The sequence below is a fragment of the Corvus brachyrhynchos genome, unplaced genomic scaffold (genome assembly GCF_000691975.1).
Source record: "Corvus brachyrhynchos isolate BGI_N302 unplaced genomic scaffold, ASM69197v1 scaffold115, whole genome shotgun sequence".
Classification (NCBI taxonomy): domain Eukaryota; kingdom Metazoa; phylum Chordata; class Aves; order Passeriformes; family Corvidae; genus Corvus; species Corvus brachyrhynchos.
The window spans coordinates 22,662,184-22,687,357 of NW_008239553.1; the positions used below are offsets into that span (position 1 = coordinate 22,662,184).

General features: G+C 36.1%; 1 protein-coding gene across 2 annotated transcripts; it reads right to left on the reverse strand.

The window, feature by feature from the left end:
• Positions 1-25,174, reverse strand: SEC23A (Sec23 homolog A, coat complex II component). Of its 2 annotated transcripts, XM_008639592.2 has the most exons (19): positions 24,911-25,174; positions 23,085-23,142; positions 22,742-22,828; positions 21,341-21,577; positions 21,162-21,241; positions 20,128-20,272; positions 19,636-19,794; positions 18,720-18,835; positions 17,189-17,312; positions 15,964-16,044; positions 14,155-14,244; positions 12,796-12,902; positions 11,658-11,811; positions 10,846-10,923; positions 9,712-9,873; positions 8,163-8,249; positions 6,340-6,495; positions 5,686-5,751; positions 1-1,449 (listed from the first exon to the last, which is right to left on the reverse strand). In XM_008639592.2, exons 1-19 carry the CDS (start codon positions 25,129-25,131, stop codon positions 1,360-1,362), a joined length of 2,298 nt encoding a protein of 765 aa, XP_008637814.1. In that variant the 5' UTR covers positions 25,132-25,174; the 3' UTR covers positions 1-1,359. The 2 variants fall into 2 exon arrangements, with proteins under 2 accessions (XP_008637814.1, XP_017597447.1); XM_017741958.1 differs by lacking the exon at positions 23,085-23,142 and having other exon boundaries at positions 24,911-24,976.

The following is a 25,174-nucleotide window of genomic DNA, read 5'->3' on the forward strand; positions in this document are numbered from 1 at the left end:
TGAGAGAAAAACATGTATTTTATTTGCATTGTGGCAAAAGGAGCTCATCTCATTTAGATCAAAGAAATGGAGAGCAAATGATTCAATCAAGTTTTTAAGAATTTACAGAAAACAGAAAAACCACCCTCATGTCTATCACACCAATAAACAACTGAATTTCGTATGAACTCTCTATTCCTTTAGACTTGGCACAATTTTTTATTGCCCACTACCACACTTCACATCTTTGCTTGTCAAAATGTTGTATTACCTATGTAAACATCTGGTTTATGCGTAAACTTCAACAAGTAAATGGGAAAGCCTACTGATTTATCCACTCCCAAAAAATTCAAGTGTGAACTAAATATCAAATTAATTACATCATATTCTACGTAATACTGTTTCAACAAGAACTACAGCCTGTTGAATTCATAACAAAAAGGATGCAGAAACAAAAAGCAGATGTGCAGTGTCATGCATTAGTGTAATAACATTATAAGGCAACAATAAAAAAGGTAAATTTTATTTTTAAGTATACTCACCAAGACAAAAATCAAGGCTGTACTCTTAGTTCATTTTGGTAGTGTAGGATTTCTTCTTAGCTCAAGCAGAAAGTGTTAACTTTTGAGCATATTCACCTGTTACTGTGTTTGATAATAGATACTTTGGTCACAATACATGTGGATTTAAATTTTGTGCAACAGTGGATTTTATACCTTTTCAGTTCAAATTCTTTACGTTGAAATAAAGAAAAACTCTGTTCCCAAAGAATCAAATAGGGTAAATGGGAAGAAATACTTGAAATTAAATACTCCTAAAATAAACAATACATGAACAATAATATCTCTGCAGGAAATAAAAGTTCATAAGCCTGAATCAAAAGACTGAGTTAATACTATTCTTATATGCTTTTTGTTGTAGCTTTGTTCACTTCATGCTCAAATTGAGTAAGCAAAAGTAATTATATGGCAGTCTGGAAAGCCAGACATCACCAAAGATTTCCTTTATTGTTCAATGGGCCTTTTATGCAGAGCATAATCAACCCCAACCATTTAAACAAGAAACTGAAATCACATCTCGAAGTTGTTGCAAATGATCTCAAAGTAATTTTAGTACCACAGTAACCGAAATGACTGTTTTTTTCCTGAAGTTATTTGCCAATAACTTAATCTACTACCTGTGATTTTTAAAAACTGCAGTTCACATTAAAACATTTGCTGATAACAAAAGCTTTTCTTTGAAAACAACACTGCTTTACATCTAGTCAGGCAGCTTGTGCATATCAGAGCATTCTGTCAAGAGAGACACGGAAAAGGGTAAAGGAGGAAAAAGCTGAAATATGGCCGCAGTTTGTCTGTGCCTTCCACGCACTGCAGAATCTCAGGCAGCACTAGAGACAGCGAGTTTCTTCAGATGATCCATAAATACTTGTAAGCTGACATCATCAGTAAGAATGGGTGCTCCAGACTCCTACGAAATAAGGGAAAAAAGGAGAACTGATTATACACATTGTAAAGAAAAAGCATTTTAAGGCACAGTATGTTCCATTGAATAAACATTTTATAAATTTAGCAAGATCTTAGAAGTGTATCATTGTCGAAATTCTCTGACAAAAAATCCCAGCAGACTGTACATTTACATAAATTTTCATACATTGCATGAATTCCAGCATAAACCACAACTACATTCTCTTATATATTAACACATACAGCAATGACTTGCTGTATCGCAGCATCTTTACATCAGCCATACACAACTCCAGAGTTTTTTGACAGCCGCCAAATATTAACTTACAAACCTTCCATGGGGCAGTTCCTGCATCATTCCTACCTCAGTAGAGCAAAAGGGAGAGAAACAGCAATATGCAAGTGACAACCAACAAATCAGTATCACTCAGTGAAGCTCAGACATATCAAAACGGTGAAAGGAGGAAACAAATCCCCTAAGGGTCTGATTTGTCACCAAGGGAAGGTCATCCAGCTTTCCCAAAGAGAGCTGGGCCTATTCTCTCCTGTAGCTCTGTACCACCTCAGAGAAAGACCAAAAGCATCTGAAAGTCACAAGCAATCAGATCACAAAAGATATGAAAAAACCTTTTGGGTGGATTCTTGCAATTTACTTTTTGACCTCAGAAGTATTTTCACAAATCCAAGAATTTCAAAATGGTCATGTTTTAATTACTATTTTTGAACAAATTTACACTCAAACCAGCAGTTGGCAACTCTGCAAATATTACATAGTAACTCCCTTAAGTTTTTTGAGACCAGTCTACCACTACTTCCATTTACAGATGTAAGAAGAATTCCTATAAATCTCAACAATTCAATGTTTTCAAAGGTACTAAGAATCCATATCTCCAAATTAAACCAGAGCTGTCAGAACTCTTGTAAAGTCTTCCAAAAGACAGACATAAAAGTCTTAACAAGGATGCTCAGAACTGGTGCCGTTTCCTGAGAACTGGCCAGAAACAGTTCTCAGTTAACGATCAAGTACAGCAAGATTTCTTGGATCACTACAATACACAGCCACTCTCAGGGAAGGCACACTAAATTATCTATCATCTGATGGCAGCAAGATGAGATTAAAGGATGCTCTACTTCCAAGCCTGCCAAATGCTATGTCTGAGATCTCTTATTTAAGAATCACAGAATCATTTAGGTAGAAAAGACCTCTAAGGTCATTGAGCCCAACCACTAATCCAGCACTGCCAAACCCGCTGCTAAACCATGTCCCTAAGTGCCACATCTACACGTCTCTTAAATACTTCCAGGAATGGTGACTCTACCACTTCCCTGGGCAGTCCATTCCAATGCTTGACAATCCTTCCTATGAAGAAATTTTTTCTAATACCCAATCTAAATGTCCTCTGGCATCTTGAGGCCATTTTTTCTTTTCCTATTGCTTGTTACCTGTGAGAAGAGACCAACCCCTATCTGGCTCCTTTGAGGTAGTTGTAGAGAGTGATAAGGTCTCCCCTGAATCTCCTTTTCTCCAAACTAAGCACCCCCAGCTCGCTCACCTGCTCCTCACAAGACTTGTGCTCCAGAGCCTTCACCAGCTCCGTTTCCTTTTGCTGGACACACTCCAGCACCTCAACATCCTTCTTGCAGTGAGAAGCCCAGAACAGAACACAGGACTCAAGGTGTGACCTCACCAGCGCTGAGTACAAGAGGATGATCCCTTCCCTGGTCCTGCTAGACACAATATTCTTGATCCAAGCCAGAGTGCCAGTGGCCTTCTTGGCCACCTGGGCACACACTGGCTCATGTTCAGCAGCTGTCAATCAGCATTCACAGGTCCTTTTTGAAAATTTCAACTGCATCTTCAAACACCAACCACATAATGGAAATGCACAAGAAGTTTATCGTTGTTTTCTGGAAATGCTTTCTACACTAGTAAGGCACCTACCTGCCTGCTAAAGTTTAAAGAAAATCTTTACTTAAAATATTAAAAACCAAACTAGGCAATTCATCACTGCCTGAAATACATTTTCAGTGGTGTGTGGGTGCCCTCTTCAGGTCAATGTGACTTTCAGTTGTTCACAAAATAAAATATGAAACAGGAAGGTCATGAGAAAAAAAGAGCAAGATGCAAAACAGTTTGAAATTTCTCCCAGATATCACATTTCTCATTTTATAATTAGTACTTGATTCAACTTTTTTCACAAAATCCCTGCAAATACAAGAGTATATTATCTTGAGCACACACACTGCAATGCCCCCGGAGTGGTTAATACACCATTTCTTATGTTACCCTAGAACTGAATTCTTTTCAGCATTAAAACAGACAACTATCTTTTGCAAGATGTATCATCGTCTAGCATGAAAAATTATCTTACAGATCAGTTAAAGAAATTTTTTGTACTTATATTTGGAATACTATTTCATTTGCTTATTAAACAAGCAGCAAACTGCTGTCCTGTACTGCCGGAAATGTGAAAACTTAAAAAAATTCCAGGTAACGTTTAGATTAAAAATAAGATCTTCCAAACTACAAGATTTGTGTGTATGTCAAGGGGAAACATGATGAAGAGAAGCACTAACAAACTGCTGGTTAGATTACCAAGTTTGGAAGCAAAAGAATTCAGGATTTGTGTTCAAATTGTGCTGGACCTGACTCAGTACAGAATTTTCAAGTATTTTCACTCTGGAGCTCAATGCTGTTCACTGCCAGAAGCTTCATTAAACAAATTCATTCCTATGAAAATGTACCCTGATAAAACTTATTGACAAAGATGACTGCCATAAAACTACTACAGAGCTTTCTCACTCATGACTTCAACACTGTACACCATTTAGCAAAGTACTCTAAGAGCACAGTTAATACATAGCTTCAAATGTCTAATGCCATTACACTTGCATGAGAAGATGACACTGCACTAGCACTTACCCACAGCAGTGTTTCTCTTCCCACTATAGAAGCTGAATGTGGAAGGGGAACATGGAACAGAGATGCAACATTCAAGAATACAAGCTGCTACAGAATGTTTAACTTCTGAACATAACTTCCTTCCTAAAGACAAGGCTTGAAATCTGATTCCTGGTCAAACAGGCCACAGAAATTCTGGAAAATGTCAGTACACTGGCACTGGTGTATTTTCCAGTTCTTGCTTCTAACTACCTTCAACACTTATTTCCCCTATTGCAAGAAACTCCCTTAGCCTTTATGTGTGGTAAGCAGTCTCATTTCCAGTATTTTGAAGGTATTTACAGGGATAAAGCTGTAAAGCTTTATCTAAAGCTCTGTGAGACAGGAGGACAAGGAGGTAACAATACAAGGCTACAACATGCTGACTTGAAGAGGAGGCCACCAGGCAAAGGTCAAGCAGCCTTACTAATGGCTCAGCCAGGTGGAGGAAGAAGAGACACAGAAGTGTTACAGTTCTCTTCTGCCCTCGAGCAATACACGCACATTTTCATCCACAAGACAGCTCAGCCCGGCCAAAGCTACCTAAGCCCTCACTGTCACTTGTTTATTTAAGAAAAAACACACCCACCAATATGAAAATCTTTTATGGCAGCAACAGGGAACCAATCCTATTTGACTACAGCAGGTATAAAATTGGTATCTGAAGTCCTCCACGGTGTGGACAAGAATATGATTCTACCTCTCAGACAGGTTGATGGGTTTTGTTCCCCTCTCCCTCCAAAGCAGGAACACTCTTTGGTAAGATTTGCTTCTCTGCTACTTAGCAGAATGAAACTAAACTTAATTACTGGTGAAGTTAAGCTTAATGAATTGTAAATTGTAAACTTAGCTTACTCAATCATTGTCTAGCCTTAGTATATTCAGTGCTAAGACAGTAAGTGCACTTATCAGTGACTATTCCAAATCTTTTTATCTGTTGCCTCAATAAACTCTCTACTTTTGACTTCACAAAACTGTTTCAGTGAAAGTCCTTGGAGGGGCTCTATCAGGCAAACATCAAACCCATAGTCTTAAGATAACACTGTCTAGTAAATCAGGCTAGACATGAAAGCAGCCTAACAGAAGCTTAAAATAGTAAACCAGATCATTTCTGTCTGAAGAAATAAAGCCCATTTTTCTTAGCTTTTGTAATTTTGGTCACATCAGACCAAAACTGCATTTTTTTTTTAGTTTCAAAACTTCGCATTATTACTTATATGTACATAATGTGCCACTTGCCTTCTGAAATAGGGGGGAAAAATTCATGCATACAAGCTTGATCAGCAGATTCATACTCACCTGTCCCCACGCATACATATTGTTATGAGTCTGAGAGGGATTTACTTTTGAAAGCAGGAAACGAGCCTTTAAAAAATAAAGACAATAAATTAATCTTCTCAAATAGAATTTTCCTGCACTTAGAAAAAAGTTGCGTATGTATGAAATATGTCATTTCTATTATCTGGAGATACAGACATTGCAAACAGCACCTCTGTAAACAAAGCCACTCACTGGACTCCACAGCTGTAATGAAGAACTGCTAGCAACTTTCTGACGCAGCTGAAAACAAGCTTTTGTCTTTTTCAAGCACTAGCAAGCAAATGTGAGTATCAACAAGACATTAATTAGTAAGTTTTAAAAAAATAACACAAAAGAGTAATTCTGGTATTGGTTCAAAGACCCAGACAAGTACTGTATTTTCTGCCCTACACACCTTACTCAAAGAATCAGAGTCCAAGTCAGTACGGTTGAAATAATAATAAATAGCAGGATTCATATATTAGGGGGAAACCTACTCTTAAATATCTTGCTCTATAAAAGCTTTAAAATTCAAAACATTGATTTGCAATTTATGTATATTGTAGCACAGAAATGCATGCTTACTACCAAAAATATCTCCCAACATAATTAACACATCATTTCCCAGATTATATAATATATACTTCACCATACCTGGCTTCCTCCATGTTCTGTATCAATGTATCTGGGCATTGGAAATCTGGAATGGAGAATTTCTTGGGCATCATCTATTGGAGCTTGTAGCAAGTGGTGGAAATTCTCATATTCTGGCATATCCTGGTACCCCGACTTACGCCACTGCGCTATGGTCTGGGGACGGGGGAAAGACAGAAGCTTAGAACTGATTCGCCCAACTGTCTTAGAGGATACACAGGTCTTTTCAGAGGAGAATGTGCCATTGCTCGCCTCTTTTCTATCACTCATCCCTTTCTGCCCTATAGTAAGTTAATTTTTAAAAGCCAAGATGTGCAAGTAACATGCCAATAGATTTTTTTTTTCAAACTCTTAACAATGTGTGGTCCATTTGTATTTACTCTTTTTTGTCATCTTTTATATGCCAAATATTTTGTTTGGAGGAGGTCAGTGATATTATTTACACTTCTCATATATCATAGACATGCATATTAGAGAAGTATTTACACTGGTATCTTTCACAGTCTGTAGCACAACCTCTCCACCCTCTAGGAGTGAAGCTGGCTGCTCAAGGTCAGCTCACGGATACAGGCAGTTGTTAGGAAAGACCCGGAGGGACCCCCAGCAGGGGTTCCTCCCTCCTCTGCTTGGCAGCTGCTTTTAAACTGAAGGTCTCATTCCTGGCTCCTGTCTGAGCCACATGCCTGTACCAGGCCATGTACCTGACTGATGTGGACCCCCACTCAGGGACTTGACCTCATAGCCAGAACTTGGACCTCCCTCATCCCCATCAACTTGTCTGGTGATCTGGACTGAAGGCTTAGTCTGGCTACTGCTCAAAACTGCTCTGCTTGCTTTGCTCAGGTACAGTGGGGACAGGTCCTCAGTGATAAGACCCTGCCTGCCTTGCAATGATGCTTGCTCCCTGTTCCCCTTCCCTCAGGGAGCAGCCCACCACTGCTGCTTACTGACAGCACCTTACAAAAATGAGATAACATTCTGCTGCTTAAGAAGTGTTGAAGTTTAGTAAATATTTTTATCAGTGCAGCTACAAGGATATGATCCAGAACAGTATTTTTCAAATTCTCAGCTGCAAACCATTTGCAAAGTAGTAAAAAGCAGTAGCTCAATTCCTCCAGTCAGGGAGCAGCCCACCACTGCTGCTTACTGATAGCACCTTACAAAAATGAGATAACATTCTGCTACTTAAGAAGTGTTGAAGTTTAGTAAATATTTTTATCAGTGCAGCTACAAGGATATGATCCAGAACAGTATTTTTCAAATTCTCAGCTGCAAACCATTTGCAAAGTAGTAAAAAGCAGTAGCTCAATTCCTCCAGGAAGGCAGAGCACCAGCAAGTCACAAGCACTTTAATTTATATTACTAAGGAATGTCTACCTGCCTAACTGCCAGGTGCAGTTCCACTCCTCCAGGACAGTACAGATAAAGGGTGACTATAGAACTTGCTGTTCTGACTTCCTGTCCCTGAAGAACCAACTTAAACCAATCTAAAATAAAGGAGTGAAAAGTGGGGAGGAGGGCGAGGCAGGGTGTAACACTCTAAAGTAGGAAAAATATTGATCTAAACAAATACTCTGCATATTGAAGCTAATTAATCTCAAACTCATCATAAGAAACAGGACCAAAACATCAAGTCATGTCAGGTATTTGCATATAGACGTGTTAAACTACCAAACTACAAACACAAACTGGGCCTCTGCTGTCAGCCACGCAGAAGAGAGGTCAAGCACTGAGGTCCATTAGAATTGGAGCCTGACTTCTAGTGACTTCCATAATGTAGCACTCCTACAGAAAAAATTTATGTAAGAAATGACAACTCTTACCTCTCCATGATAAATAAGGATTTGGAAAAAGGTGTCCATAAGGAGAATGCGATCTGGTAAAATGCTGCTGCTATCCAGAAGAACAGGCTAAGATTTAAAAATAAATTTAAAAATTATCAATGGATGAACTGAGCAATTAGATGGCATTGCCAGATTTTTTAATCAGTAACTGAATCTTAGGAACTTTTTCAATCACTTACTAAAGCTCCGTATTTGCTCCTTTTCATGTTCCACATCTGCAACCCACACAATCTCATTCTGAAGTTATCCTGCCTGATTCTATATATAAAACTTCATGAAAGTAATAAAAAATGTATTCAAGAGCTGAAACCCCTTTCATTATCATGCACTTTTCTAGTCTTTCAAGTACCTCCCTATTTACCCATACAATGCCATTAATTTGAATTGTATTTCAATGCATAAGGATTCAGCAGTTATTCAAATACAAGATTTGGGGTTTGTGAGTTGTTTGGGATTTTTTTTAGTCTTGTTCTTGCAACATATTATTACTGTGCATATATATCCCCCAATACTGTATATAGTAAATACTCATGATTTATGAAATTTAATGTAATATTTAAGGTTTTAAATCACCTTTTTAAGGGTGGAGACACTGTATTGGTGCTATATGATTTAACTGAATCAGTATTACTAGAGATAACAAAAATATCAACTATTCCAAGAATCAAGAAAAAAATATTATTATTCATTCTACACTGAGACATCAGCTCCTGTTTAATCATCTTTCTCTTTCAATCACCAATGGAACTACTTGTTTTTCATACATGGGAGAGTGATCTTACACTTGCAAGCTGCTCTTCACAAACCACCTTATTACTTTCATTTAAACGCCACTTCTAAAAGTCTTTTTTTATATCCTCATAAATATACTAAAAAAAAAAAAATTCCTATAAAAAAGTTAGAAATCCAACCTGCCAAGGTCCTTGACTACTACGTTTGTTTTCACTGCCTCATTCTCTTTTAAGTAACAGACAACTTTTGTTATCTGCTGTCTGACACTTCTTCCAGAAGCTTCTTGGAAGACCAGCTTTTTATTTTAGGTTTATACAGAATGTGCCATGACAAGGTCACCTGGAAGGTTCTGTACTAAATCTACACATAATGGGAACCATATCAAAATTAGAAACTTTGGATTAAGGCATTAAAATAGAGGAAATTTTGTACATTAAAAAAAAAAACTCAACTTTTCTTTCAGGCAACAGCAAAAGTACATTTTTAAATAAAACTATTTTTGTTTACATTTACATTCTAGCACCACAAAACCAAAAAATGCTCTCAAAAACTAAAAAAATAGTACCATCCTTTAGTTTAAAACATAACCTCTTTACAAAGTGACTTTTGTTCTCCAGACTGCTACATCAGAATTCTGAGATACGCCTTGTTCATAGCTGTTTTAAATTAAATGAATGTTCTTTCTCATACAATAAATTTTAAACCAATACATTTTGTAACGTAACAGTGAAGACAGCAATCACCTCTTTCTTAACAAAGCACCTTTTAACCCACTATGGAGTTATTTTACTGATACCTCTGGAGGTCCATTGAAAGAGTAGGCATAAAGAATTGGCTGAACCATGATAAGAGACTGGGTTAGATCCTGACGCATGAAATGATGACGATAGTAGGAGCTCTCATCCGGACTGTTGTTAAAAACTTGTAAGAAAGGAGATCTTCTCAAGTGAAACATGAACTGCAAAACAAGAACCATTAGTTTGAACTTTGACAGATAAAAAGGACAGTTCTACAAGGAGAAAATATTTTCCACAAACTACATGAGACCAATGCCACAACAAAACTGAATTCCAACTCCTTTAACATTTCTAATTTGTATATGCACCTTTGCCAGTTTTTACACACTCCCATGACAGTAAGAGAGGCATCAGAATGGGGAACCTACAAAGCAGCTTTGAAATCCTTCCTTTACTATAAGTTCTACTGTTCCTATGAGGGAGGTGGATGTTCTGGAATGAAGTAAGTTGCAGCACATAAACAGAAAAAGAAACATTAACCATAGCAAAGTCAAACTTTGCTAGTAAAAGCATATGATTTCATTGCTGAAACAAATTCTCCACATGCTGACTCAATCTCTACGCAACACCTAACACCTACAGACAGATCAGTAGGTAACTGAAACAGAAATATCATGGGAGTGTATGAAGAGTCCAAAAGTGAAGTGTCTGGAGCTATCAGAATGGAGAAGTTTATCAGAATGGATTATTAGCAAAGAAACCATTCAAAGTTTGATACTGTCAAGGTCAAGTTCACAAAAAAGTGTTTCTTTTCAGTATCATAAATCACATGGGAGAGAAACAACAAAGCAAACCCATTTATTTTCTTATGTTTCCTGAATTTCTTCATTAGAATGTCCCTTTAAAAAGTGCCATTAAATGAATTACAAATTCAGGTGAGATAAGGATCGCATTGTAGGAGAAACAAAAAATTTACACAGTTAGACATTTAACTGTAAGGGCAGAGGACAAAGGGGACACAGCAGCACAGACAACAGAAGTGATTTTCCTAATGTCACATGCCAGACAGTAGTTGGGGGCAGGGGTTCTGTTCATCCTGATATGCCTTATTGTACTCAGTGCTACATGGACTCTTTCTTCACTGAGCATTCTCTTTTATCCCTATAGACAAACCTTCCTATAGACAAACTTACCTGTGGATAAAGTGAAAATGTTTCTGAAAATCTGAAAGAGCTTGGATCATCCTTGTGATACTCTCCAAATTTCTGACACTGGAGGAAATGAGAAAGAAAATCTATATTAAGAAATATACTTTGCTTGGTCATGCCATTACTGTAAGTTTGGTTTTAAAAGGCACGTGACTTGTACTGCTTACAACTTTGTAAACAAACAGAAACCTAGCAAAAACACTGACACAAGTTCTCTCTTTAACAAGCAGCCATTTTCTTGAATACGAGGCTTCAACAACTTTGTGTGTTGGTTGTTTTCCCCTCTAAAATCATTAAGCAGAGTTAGATGATTAAACAGCCCAGAAGACATTGTTAAAAATTAAATAATTAATAAATGCTTACTTACAAATAAAAAATAAAATAAATTTTTAAAAAGCCAAGCAGAAAATTGAACTTTTGAAAATAAAAAAAAAAATTCCATATGGTTTTTCTAGATACTTTGCCTTTTTTTTCTGCTAAAAATACTTACTCTACAATATCATTATAAGCAGCAGAAAGTAGAGAAAACTTTCATTTCTGCTAATCGCATGTTATAATTTCTCTAAATTCCTCTTAATTATCATGTGCTGAGGAAACATTAAAAAAATCAACCGAAAACACACCTGCTCTTTTTTTAATTTAAAATAGAAAATCTTAGTTAATTCTGTATAGCCTCATGTAGAAATTAAGCATTCCGTTCATTTTTTGCTTTTAAAAGAAACCATCACTGAACAGCAGTCATTTATGTGTCCACAAACAAGAAACCAATCTGACTCTTTCAATACAGCTCGTTTTACCAGTCGTATAAGTTGTCTGTCCAGCCACCTCAGCACATCAGGCCCCTCCTCTGTCTCTGCCCTGTACACTGCCAATCTAGCCATGAGAATTGCAGCAGCTTCCTGGTCAAAAGATGCAGCAATGTTTTGAATCTGGGTCTGTGCATCTGCCCAGCTGCAAAATAAAAATACAAGGATTTGCATCACAGTGAAAGGAAAAAATCCAACCTCAAAATATTCCTTCAAAATTAAGGCAAAGAAAGTTTAACAGTTAGCAGTTTAATAAACTCATGCTGAAGCTTCAAAAAATCTATTGGGTAGATTAAACAAGCAGTCTCCCAGTTAACCATTCTTTAATTAGAAATGTTCCTTATTTGTACAGATATCATGCAACCAGTGAAATAAAATATAATGTCAGTAATAGAACAGCTATCATATTTTTTAAATAATTAATTGGTTGTTACAGAAAACACCGTCCACGCATCTAATCGCTATTCCCACATAAGCAATTTTCTTGCGCGCTTTGCCAGTTCTTTTTAGCTTACAGAGTAAACTATTCATCAGCCATTTCATCAGTCACCAAGATTTTACTAATACAACTAATTATGTTAACAACACAGTCATATCAACAGTTAGGGCAATGCTTTTTTCAATAAACTGAATTTTCCATCAAATTAACCAAGCAATGATCTCCTTCAACTTAGAGTAAATAAATGTCACTGGACATTGAAAAATGTCTTCAAGATATTAAACATCATTCCCTAAAATTGTGAAGTATATTGAATCAAAGAAACTGCAGGTAAAGGTTATACACAGAATACCAGGTATTTACATCCCACTGAACTGCAGTTGGCACTCTCAAGTTAAGTTATGAAGTGATTTTTGCCATTCCAAACATCTCTTCAGTTCAGGCCACAGAATTTCACTCAAAGCTTCCCCTTCATCTAAAATCACTTGGCTTTCTTCAGAGCACTGCCATAATAACATTATACAGCCACTGTAACCTCTCAGAGAAGAAACAGTCCACAGAACAAAAGAGGCAACTGTCTCAAACAAGAGACTGCTTACAAAATCTACAAAGTAAAAGGCTATCTATCTATCTAGCTATATATGTCTATATCTCCTGACTTTTCAAAAATTATTCACAAGTAAAACATACTTTCTGGCAACTGTGGTCACTCTGATACGTCTCTGTCCACTGGAATGCTGGTACTGAGTCACAAACTGGATTGCACCACGCCCTCCTTGAGGAATGGGAGCATTGTGCTAAGTACAGAAGGAAAATAAATGAAAGGGAATCTCAAGATTTTACAGTACAATTTGAAAACTTGTAACTAATTACTAGAAAATTCTAACATTCTTTGCAATAGGCAGCCCCAGTTATTTAAATGCACTGTCTGGTGTTTTTATTATGCTGAGTACCTTTATTAAACACAGATAATCAACTTGGAGATTGTTAAGGGGTGTTAGAAGCAGTTGCTGGCTTCACCAGATATCCTTAAAGCAACCAATGCTCTCTCCTTACAGAGACAACATTTTCCCAAGGGGCCTTGGAATTCCTGGTTCCATCACATTCTATTTGAACACCATATGATTCACTGGAATTACAGGATAAGAAAACTGATACTAGTCTAAAATGTTGACTAATGAATCTGCAATAGTATTATCAAAACAAAGATTGGAATCCAGGTATAAACTGAAATTTCAAAACTCTGCTCAATGAAAATACAGATTTACATACTATGTAAGCAACTCAGAAGAGAAGAAGAGTTGAGATCAACTATTACACACCGTGACTAGGCCGGTTTTAGAGCTACTAATAAAACAAGGCAAACATAAATATGCAAAAAAGTAGAATTGAAACTTGGCTAAGGTAAGTTCCAAGTTTTCAAACCTCTGCATAGATAACAAACTATGAAATACAGCATACCAAACATATAGAAACTACAGTCAGCTCAGTTCCTGAGCTGCTTCTTGGAACAAGAAATGGTGTGAGAATGAGTAGCACACTTGCTCCTCATGTTTTCATCCTCTTTTCTAGAAGCCCCCCAGGGAAACAGGAAACCTCTTTTGCCCCTATGCATTTCAATGAAACCAATCTTTGCTTGCAAATACTGAGCAATACATTAAAATGTAACACTATGTAGTAATTACCTTGTAACTAAACCATCAGAGAAAGACTGAAAAGCACTTTTAAATATACCCATTACAGCATTTTCATATAATGCAATTAAAATACATTTAATAAGTAACACACTGAAAGAAAAACTTGGAGTTAGAGACTATAAACTCTATCCAAAATAAGTAGGTTCCTCAGTTCTCATTATCACTTACAAGAAGAAGATTAGCCCATCACTAAGCAGTTAGTGTCCACCTCTAAACTTTGACAACACAAAATGGCAACATCATTTTTATCCCTGCTACTGTGCTTGGGGAAATCATACAAAAACACAAGCTTCAACAGTCACCTAGAATAAAATTACTGTATTTAGAAGACAAGTAGACAAATATTTATTACCTGGTTTACCACCTCAAAGTACAGTGCAAGTGTTGTAGTAGGATTAAGACCACAAATCTTCCACTGACAAGTGCCTCCTGTTCCAATCTCCTGCAGAAAGATTTTGTAATACTTTTATAAACCAGAAGTATTTCCTGGTTTGTGAAATACAGCATCTAGCCATTATAGGTAACTGTTTGCAACTACTCTGTCACAAGCTTTCTCCCTGGTCACTCTGCCATCTTCTCAGACAAACACTCCTGCAAAGCAACTGCAGTGCTGAATGTAGGAATAATAAAGAAAAGAGACTACTGTTTTAAACAATTAATACATTAGAAAGATCAGGAGCTGGCATTAGAAAAAATTTGAAAATGCAAGAAACAGGAAAAAGTACCAGACTTTGCTTATAGAGTCACAAAAGAGGCAAAAAGCACATGTAAGTGGAATGACTCTTCTAAGGTGCAGCAGTAAAACTGTAAGCAAGCTTACACACTGTATTTCATGTAGTGACACACTCTCTAGTAACTAACAAGGTAACTACACAGATAGCAATGTATTTCAACTGACAATTCCTTTTTGGCATCAAAGCAACATAAATATCCAGCAAAACCAATTAAAGTAATCCATCATCCATAATGGACACAGTGAAGCCAAATAAAACATTTAAGGAAAACTATGCTGACAATATTGCCACTGCACCTGTATTCACTTGAAAGCATTATAGCTAGAGGAATTGTCCAGTTATCACTGAAATGAGCTACATGCACTCTCATTTTATTCATATTCAAATTTTAATTCAGATAATTTCAACAAAAAGGGGGTTGGAATATAAATTAATCATGATATAACTGCAAAGCAACAGACAATCTCACAACTGAATTTCCTATTACCTTCTATGAAATAGATACGTAGCTTAAATGAGATGTACCTTTAACTTATTTTTGGTGTTTTTAACTTTTATTGAAATATATGCAATCTCTTCAGGCAATGAAATGAGAAAAATCAGTACCAGATCACCAAAAAAAAAAAAGGCTGATTATATTGAAATTTTTATATTCACAAAGATCCAAACATAAATAAGTTATGGAATAAATGTGCTTATTAAAGCAGGCCATTTGTGAGCATTTTCAAACTGGGAAGTGCTCTGTTATGCAGATTGTTAGGAACAAAAGTGAGACTTCTCAAACACAAGACATTTTGGTCACTTGCAGGAATTGGGTTTTTTTATTGGTAATCAAAAGTTAATAATACTATCTGATAAGAAAATAAGTGATGATTTAAGTCTAATATAATTTAAAGGCATTACTTCAGGAGCCCACAACGGTTGGATCGTCCAATCAATTAATTAAATGTGCATTTGGTGAAACAGCTACAAAAATGGGAAGACAGAGTCAAGATAAAAGGGATGTTTCCAAACTCTTGTGCCTTCCTGTTCTGTCAATTCTTCCTAAAAAATGTATTTTCATGGTTCTCTTTGGATAAAAGGAGACAGCTCTGATTTTAACAATACAGCATGCTAACTCACTATCTACTCAGTTTCTGCTACATCATCATGTAACTTCTGTATAGTAAGTTTAAAGCAATCAAATTTAAACAATCTAAACAAGTGGACATACCTAAACAAGTAACAAGGGATCTGCAAGGTCTAATACAATTGAATCTGACCTAGTAATGAATGCGAGCTTGCACATATTTAGTTTAAAAATCAGTAAAAAGTGAACATTTTGTTCCATTTATGGAAAAGTTTCAGCCTCTCTTCAAGTCCAGAAATCTAAAATCCTATTTTTTCATAGTAGAATATTACCTTCATTTTTAGTGAAGTTTACTTACATTTTCTGAGACACATGGTCCCTTAGAGTTGAGAGAGACACAGGGTCCAATCGCTCCAGAAATCTTTACTTCTCTTGAAGTCTTCATATTTCAAATAAAAATATACATTAACATGGCATAGCTAAATAATTCGGTCTCATTTTATCATTAGATAATTGAAACCTCAACACAGATTACTGATACCTTTAGGGAAGGTTACACATATAATAAGGCTTGATACATTTGGAGACACTTTTCAGTTTCTACTCTTAATTACGTTTGTTTGCTATACCAATTAGTGTATCTTAAACAACAGCATGAACATAAATTAAAACATCAAGAAAGGCTGCTTTATTCATAAACATAAGAGCCTATAAAGTATACTGGGTAATGTTTCCTTTCTAATGAAAGGATTAAAATATTCAAAGGTAAGATTAAAACTGAAGACTAGTAAAATAAGCTCACACACACCTGACAAGGAATTTATACTCTATGTCCTAAACATATTTAGCTAAAAGCAAGATCCAGTTATTTACATTCTTCCAATGTCACTGTCCTGTTTGAAGTGATCTGTATGTCCCTCTAGAACTGGAGTTCCCTTTTTACATTTTCCAGGATCTTTCAACAAAATCCCCATGAATATGTATACAAAAAGAAGAGGGTTCAACTATTTGTCCTAGTAGTAAAAATTTAAACAGAATTTTACCAAATATGAAAATAGTCTCATATCCTTCTACAAAGTGGGATGGTAATATTTTTCAAGAAACATCAAAGAAGACAGTGCCTGAACCTACAGCATATTCAGCTCTAAGCTTCTCACAATGGGGGAGGTAAAAAACGACACTGTTAAAATGCCAGAGTGGATTTTGATAAGGATGGAAAATGAAAGAAAATTTGTCCTGGACTATGCAGAGAAACTGACCTATCTAAACCCAAGAAACCACAGATACCAAAATCTAAGGTCACAGCATTGTGAGTTTCTAATGGAGACATTTATTTTACTTTAGTCTCTCTTTTGGCTGTCACTGAATGCAAGGTGAGAAGGAACTACCATTATACCTAACTCGCATTTACAGAATCACAGAACTGCAGAAAGATAGTTAGGCAGTAACAGCTATGTACAGGCCAATCTTAATACATCTGTTGAGCATGTTCCTAAAGATTTCCTTAAAAGAGCAAAGATTCCACAGTTTGTAGCAATCCTATTCCACTGTTTCACTAACAGACTGCATTTTTGTATGCTTACCTTGATTTCTAATGTGCCGCCAAATCCCATTTTAAACTGTCCTTGCATATCTTTAGTGAATACTCTCTGAAAAGTTTGTTTGAATAATGATGTATTGAAAGAGTCTCCCATTACCATGTAGCCTCTAGACAACAACAAAAAAACCAAACAAAACTCGTGAGTTAAAATAGATTATTTATACAGCTCATTTTTATTGAAGACTAAAACTGAAGACAGTTCATTGTGAGACATATTTTTACCTTCATAAAACAGACTAATGTTAAATTTGTTACTTGTTAAACTTGCTACAATGTTAAGGATCAAATTTTTAAGTGAGCTTTTTGCCCTATGCATCTTAAGGTCATTATATTATGTAACAAAATCTTTCACTGGGAAAATACTATACTGGACTTTCAACACTAAGGATGTCTCAAGGTCCTGTCACACGGTCAGTTTACTTTTAATATTTATTATTCCAAACTACAGTATTTTGTGTAGTTCACTCATCATTTCAGGGTTAAATCTGTGCTCAAGAAGCATGATTTATTTTTATGCTTAGCAGTACTCTGTGGATGTAACTGCAACAGTTGCTACTTGTCGTGAAATATCATACCCTGCCTTTAGAAAATAGTAATGGGAGATATTATTTTCAGTCATCAAAAAATGTTAATTGAAACCTTTTAGTAGGTCAAACATTACACCCAAAAGAAGTTTCCAGGTGGATACTCAAAAATAGAAGAAAATAGACACGGATAGAATCAGAAATTCCTCCCCGTATGCAGGATGTAACCAGAACCAAAATAGAACAGCTGTATGAGAAATAAACAAACTATACATTAAGGCTACAGAAACAGGGTGAGTCACACGAGCAGACAGAAAGAGCAAAACAGTATAAACAAAAACATAACTTGAGTTTGATGCAGAAAAGGAATAGGTGTCAATATGCAGGTGAAGTCAAATTTAAACATAAATAGCCTGAACAGTGAAGGCTCCCAAGCTAAGGCTATATATACAGCTCTGAAGAGAAGCAGTGATTAGCATGACCAAGCTGGCCTGAAACTCAGGAGCTGTACCTGATAGTCATCTAAACCACTAGCTGAACCTATAAACAACAATATATAAAAGAACAGCATAAACAAGACAGAAAGAATAACAGAGGGTTTTGTACCACTCTGAAGAACAAGAAAAATAAGGATGACAGGTCCTTATCGTTACTGAAACCTGCCACTTACACAAATACACACAGAAAAACAGCAACAGCATATCTGATAAATATTCTGTTTAAAAGATATCCATGTTATTCAAGCCTCAAAAAGATCACATTAAAAGAAAACAGCAAACCTGCTTCTGATTAAACCCAGAATTGTGGTGACAGATCTGCCAGAGGCCAAGATATTCCAAAATTCCAGTATAAATGCAACCATCACAATTTATCAGTGTTTATGCTTTTTTTTTAAAACAGCAGAAGGTTTTTTGCAAGTGCTTCCTGTTAAACAACTTAAAAAACTAAAAGACTGCTTCATATACTACTAAAAAACAAATGGACACATACCCAGTGTAGTTGGGACAACACTTCATCTCCAGTAGACCAGTCTGATCCAATGCACATGCATATATGTCAATAACATGACCATTTGTTGCAGCTCGATTAGCCAGGGCTTCAAAATGCTAAATGCAAGATGAAAATACAGTTCATAGCAATTTACAATGTGAACTCTCCTCATCTTCATATTAAATCCTAAACTTACAAAATTTTTCTAAAACATTATCAGACTTTATTCACATAAAAGTATATTTTTTTCCTAAAGTTAAAACTAAGACTGGAATTTTCAACACTTGGGGATTTTTTTCTGATCAGCTGAGAGCCTGACTCACACTAAAGAGAACTGTGGTTGCTATTTAAATTAGAAAATTACTTTGATCTTCTTCCTTTTAAACTTTGTAGTTAGTACTAGATCCAGCACAAAACCGAATTTACTATTCTAATCTCAAGTGTCTACAATGAGAGGTGCCTGCAACTGAGCTAATTGTTTAAGATCCCATTATCAGTCAAGATGAATTCAACAGGTTTTGAATGCAGTTCATCAACCCAAATGTACTAAATCAAATTAACTATGACTAAACTCTACAGCCTAATCCTCTCCCAACTAGAGACAGTTTTGAGCACCTGCCTTAAAAGCACCAGCTTACAACACTAGATATACCATTTGGTCACAAAAATTTTTTTCTGAATTAAACCAGAGAAACGCTCCAAAGAACTTTAACGTGATCTAGACAAGTCCTAACTCAATATACTGAAATTTCTGAAGAAATTCTTGAGACATACCACTATTCAGAGCCAGCTAAACAAAACCTCACAATTCTCACCTCTTTACAAACTTGCTATAACTAACAGCATTTTACAGTGCCAAGCAATTTAAATGTTTACTTACTGGGAATATGTATGAAATCCCATGATCATCTCTTACCTTAGTACCCTTTTTAACATATTTTGCATTATCTTTTTCGATGTCATGCCATGATCTTATAGGCAACTTCAATTCATCCCCAACAACCATGCCAGGTCCCTGCGTAGCTGGTCCTCCAATGAACATCATTATGCGGGCACCAGTATTAGGGAAAGTGCACTGCAGGAATTAAAGACAAATAAAACCCTTGAGTTTTGCTACAAGCTGAACAAAATAAATAGCTATGTGGGTATTTATCACACTGCTAGGATTGTAACGACTGCATTTTTTCACTCCAAAAAGTTAAACCTGCCAATAATTCAATTCTCAATTTTGCCTTATTAAAATGTGTAAATGTCTATGATATTCTATGAACATAAGGGATGATATCCATCAGAATCATCCTACAAACCTAATACACATCAGTTAGTAAGGTTTTTACATACTGATTGTGGCAGCTTTTCTGCAAGAAAATTATCTACGTTTTAGCACAGCTGTAGTTAAAGCTATTACCTCAAGGAGTCCTACAGCTATAGACAGGGCCACTCCAGAAGAACGTAAGGGCCGTTTTCCTTGTGGAACAGGCCAAGGATCCCGCTGCAGTTCACCCAACAGATCAGTAAGATTCATATCAATTTTCTGCACTGGTTGCAAAAATCTAGAAACAAATACGTGGAAGTAGTTTAGATTTAAATTATTAAATAAAAATTTTATCAATTGCTCACTAGCAATGTATTAGACATGTATTTGAAATGTCTAATTCTAGATTCTAGTCTGAATTCAGAACAATGTCTCTGCTTCATCAAAATAAAGCAGTTTGGAATTACTACATACACACTCAGCTTAAGAAGTTCAGCAAAGAGCTTGCAAAATTGAAACTTGCAGACTTAGAGATACCACCACTATCCAGAAAGAACCCTACCTAGTCAAAAGAACAGAGCAGGTGATGACCTATGAATCTCAAAAAGAAACATATTTCACTACTTCAGTGACAATCAATGATCAGTAAGAAAATTAACATGCAAGATCTCTTTCATGCTGTTGAAGGAAGTCTACATATGCAGCTAATTTTTGCAAGGCAGAGATGGAAAAACTGTCTTTCTTTCTCGTAATTTTATAAATTCCTTCTATGTCACAGTGAAATACACAAGAAAATCCTGTAATTTCTGAATGAGAGACCAAAGGGGAGGGAAGAGGACTAGAAGAGGGAGAAAAAGGGAAGGCACAACTGGATATCTGCATAAGAAAGGGGCACTAAAGCATCTATTAACACTTTCCAGCACACCAGTCAACAGAAGCATCATTATTACTATTTATGTATCTATAACATGCCTCTCAAAACACTTCCAAAAATCATCCAGATAGTATTACTATTACCCATTGAGTATTTTCTTCCCAGTATAAATTGTAGGAAAGAACAGTCTACTAGTAAATTTGTGCCTGACCAAGAACTTTGGCTGTCAGTTTACTGTTTTCATGGTCATAAAACCTAGGTTTTCCAGTACATCAGTGTAGTCAAGGTACATTTTAAGATGTTTAAAGATTACCTGTTAGAAGGTGGTGGCTGCTGCACTTGAGGACCCCGACCAACTTGTGCAACAGCTACTTTTGTAAGCCCCAGCATTTCCTGTAGTCAAATAAATAAGATTTTATTACAAAATTTGTTTACAGACTATCTCACCATTAGCACCTTAATGATTTATTTTTGTTTGCCTCTGTTCATTACCTGAAGCTGTTTTGCAGAGAGGTCCTTTGTTCCTCTGAAGACATAACTTTTGGAAATTCCTTCACAGCCAAGCTCATGAACTTGCACCATTCGGCCAAAGGTAATGAGACCAACTAATGCCGTTGGTGGCAGAAGACTAAGGGACATTTGCATGGATTCCTTCAGAGCTTGCAAGTCTTCATCTTCCATGCATGTATCCACAACATAAAGAAATATCAACGGCATCTGAGGACCACGCTTTGAGAAACACAATTATAATCATATGAAAAACAGTATTTCTGGAGTACTTAAAGGATCAAAAATGAACAAGTAAGATACATCTCGTAAAAGTTTTAATTTAAATCATACCAGTAATGTGAATGTTCCATCTAATTTAACTCCCTCTCAATTAGTAATCAGGATCCAGAAAAAAAACCCTACCAAAGGGAACTCTGTACAAAAAGGAAATGCTTACTACAGAAGAAAAGAAAAAGTCCTTTCAGGAGTTGAGATAGTTTTGAAGCATGAGCCAATTACATACCTCTTTTAATATACAACGAGCTTTTATTGCTCCAAGGGAACGTAACAATCATAAAGCTATTCACAATTATAAAATATTCTAGCCTGATGACATTGCATGGCATTTCACCTCAGAATTTTTTTCTAGAGACCATCTGTACTTTTTATTCTAGATAAATAATTTTGCTGTACTATGAGCAAACATTCTATTTACTTTGCATTACAAGAGTTGGCAAAAAGTATTCGTTCTTCCTTTGATTAAAATTTGTAAGGCTTCAGTGAGGATTCAGATTACAATTTGTCTCACTGAAGTCTTAAAAATTTTAATCCTCAAAAATGGAATTTGGAGATTAAAAATTTGCAATTGCAAATTTTTGCAATTTAGAGGTTTAGGTCTGTTTTTTACTTCTATAAAAAGCAACCTCTATCCTGAAAAAGGATGAATACTAAAATTCAAACACCTGAATTGAATATGTATTAGCTGTTGTCTCTAAACCAGGCAGCACTAAAACTAACTACTCATCATTCAAATACAAACCTAAATTCAAATGATTAATGAGGGGTGAATGAACAGTCCAAATCTGAATGACATTACTTCAGCAAGCAACAGAGGTAAGCAGCCTCCTGACACAAACATCAATTAAACTCATTGTAAAGAAACAGACCTAATAGAAGTATCACCTTTAGAGAACTCTCTTTTTCTTTGTTTTTTAAACCAGTCTTATTAGACATCCCAATGCTCAAATGTTTTCCTTTTCCAGCTGATGGCATCAATGCTCAATCTACTAAGAAGCACACATATACTCACAGTCACTAAAGTACAGTGGAGAAGTAAAACCGAAATTTATTCTTTTTGTACACTGCAAGGCAATAGATGTTCAAGATTCTATTTAATGATTTTACCTGTACTACATATTCAATGCTGGAGAATTGAGGCAAAAGTTCAGCTGGCTGATTCATTTCAGATATGCCAGCATAAGTAGGGGGAAACTGCAAATAAAAACACAGAAATTAAATATAAATAAAAGATTACAATTTCTACAAAAGCGGAAAAAAAAGGACTTCTTTTCAACAGATATGCACTATTGCTGTGATTAAAAAAATCTCAATGCAGTGTCTGAAGATACAGTTGCACACTCCTGCTCTTGCTGTCAATTTCAGTTTGCAAATATAATTTGAAAAATCAAGATTTTCATTTCACCTTGTGAAAAGGATTTTCTATATGTTGAATGTTTTATTTTCTTACCTGGTTTCTCTGGTAACAAAAGTTGCAAGCCCAGAGTTTTGCTCGATAATCCACTTGGCTATAAAAATACAATAGGAAAAGTTTATATAGCCTAATCAATTCATTTTCCTCCACTGCCCCTAGAATACTTTTCTTTAAAATTTTAAAAAACACATTGACTTTGAAAAAGCTTCCTTCTAATATACTTTCTCCTAAATACCCTCATTACAAACTGAAAATAAGTGGAGCATTACACAGATATATCAGCCAAATTACTGTGTTTAGGGAAAAGGAATGGTCTTCAGGAAAAAGATGCAAATAAGAATGTAAAAATACAGGCTTCACGCCTATCTTAGAGCCTTTAGCAAATCTCTTTAACTCTACTTTCGTATTTTTCATCTTTTTCTGCCTCTGTCTATTAGTTGTCATGGTGTGGGACTATCCTGAATATACACTATGCCCTAAAAAACCAGGTTCCAACATAACAGTTATCTCTATAACAAAAACAACATTGTTTTCAATTGATGAGTCTACCTCCTTTTGCCTACATTTTTATTAGTATTCAGATAGTTTAAATAAAAAATGTAAATTCTATCTTCATGCCACAGAGATATCTTAACAAAGTCCTAATGACATCTTAAGGGAAAGTCAACTTAATAGTTCTCAATATGCACTTCCTGCTATTACATCTTGTCCTGTCTACAAGAGCAAATCTTCAGATAAGTCCCAGCATGCTGTAAACAAAACACAGATCTATTGCTATCTAATTCTCTTTACCAGTTATACAGGCTGCAAATTACCTAGCCCAAAGTGCCACAAAGGCTTCAAAAGTCTCCCCAAATTGAGTCTCCAATCACCCTTTCAGGGGGAAATAAAATCCAGTCATGACTTGCATACACAATACAGAAAAAATGTACACAGTTCCCTGTAATGCTGGCATCTGTCTGACCCTTTACAAGTTTGTCTTCTCACTGGTTTTCTTCCAGCCCTCAATAAAAGATAATGCTTCTGAAAAAGTTAACTGCAACTAGCCACTGCAGCTGTTTAATACTGAAACACAATTATACATCTGCTCTGAAGTTGTTTTTTCTCCCAGGCAGGGACAAGTTATTCGTAACATTAAATTTGCATCTACATCTGATGTTCTCTGACATCATATCTAATCTCTATCATTCAGGACCCTTCCCATGCCTATCAAACTCCAACTTAGAAATCATTCTGTTTCTTTTCCATACTTCTATGACAGGAATGACATATGAAACACCTTCTCTGCTTCCAACCCAAACTTACCCATGACTAGTCCACAATCATTTGAGCTTGTGCCAATATCACTCTTAAGCTTAAACAGCTTTCCACCCTCTTTTGTGCCTACTTCTGATGTTATCTGTCTATCGCCTTCTGCTTTGGTAAATTAAACCAGATAACCTGCTTTGGTCCACAAATGAACTAAGGTCAGTAATAAACGTAGTTTATTTCACTTGGAAATTAAACTATATCAGGGTCCAACTGTTCAAAAGATACAGTATTGTAACTTTTTACCCAAGTCATTTTCAAGAGGCAAAATGAAAGAGTATACTAACTCCCAAGATGTATAGTTCCAGAAAAATAACATACCTAATCAATAGTAAGAACATTGAAACTACTCACTAAATGAAAGCTATGTTTTAGGTATATATGTTACATATGCAAATCTATGTGCAGAACCTTCTAAGATCTGTAAGTCTGTGCTGTATAATGATGTGAGGAGTACTTGAATTTCCATACGCCAGATCTTTCACACAGTTCAGCTATCACTGTTCTCAAGATTCTAAGGCAAAGTACTGGAGTAACACATGCATTAGGTTTACCATAAGGGATTCAGAACAGCTCGGCACGTGGTCCTACTGCACAACACTGGCTCATACTGGATAGGAGGCAAGTCTGGCCGTTCCTTCAGTGGCGTGAAGAGGGCAGCCACCGGGACTACCATTCTTGTAGCTTCAAGACGACTTGAAGGCCAAACATTCCAGCTGAATCTAACTCCATCTCTGTCCTCATTCTGCTGGATAAATTCCAGGAAGGTTGTCATGGTCAACTTCTCCCTTTATCACTAAAATAAAATCGTAACTGTT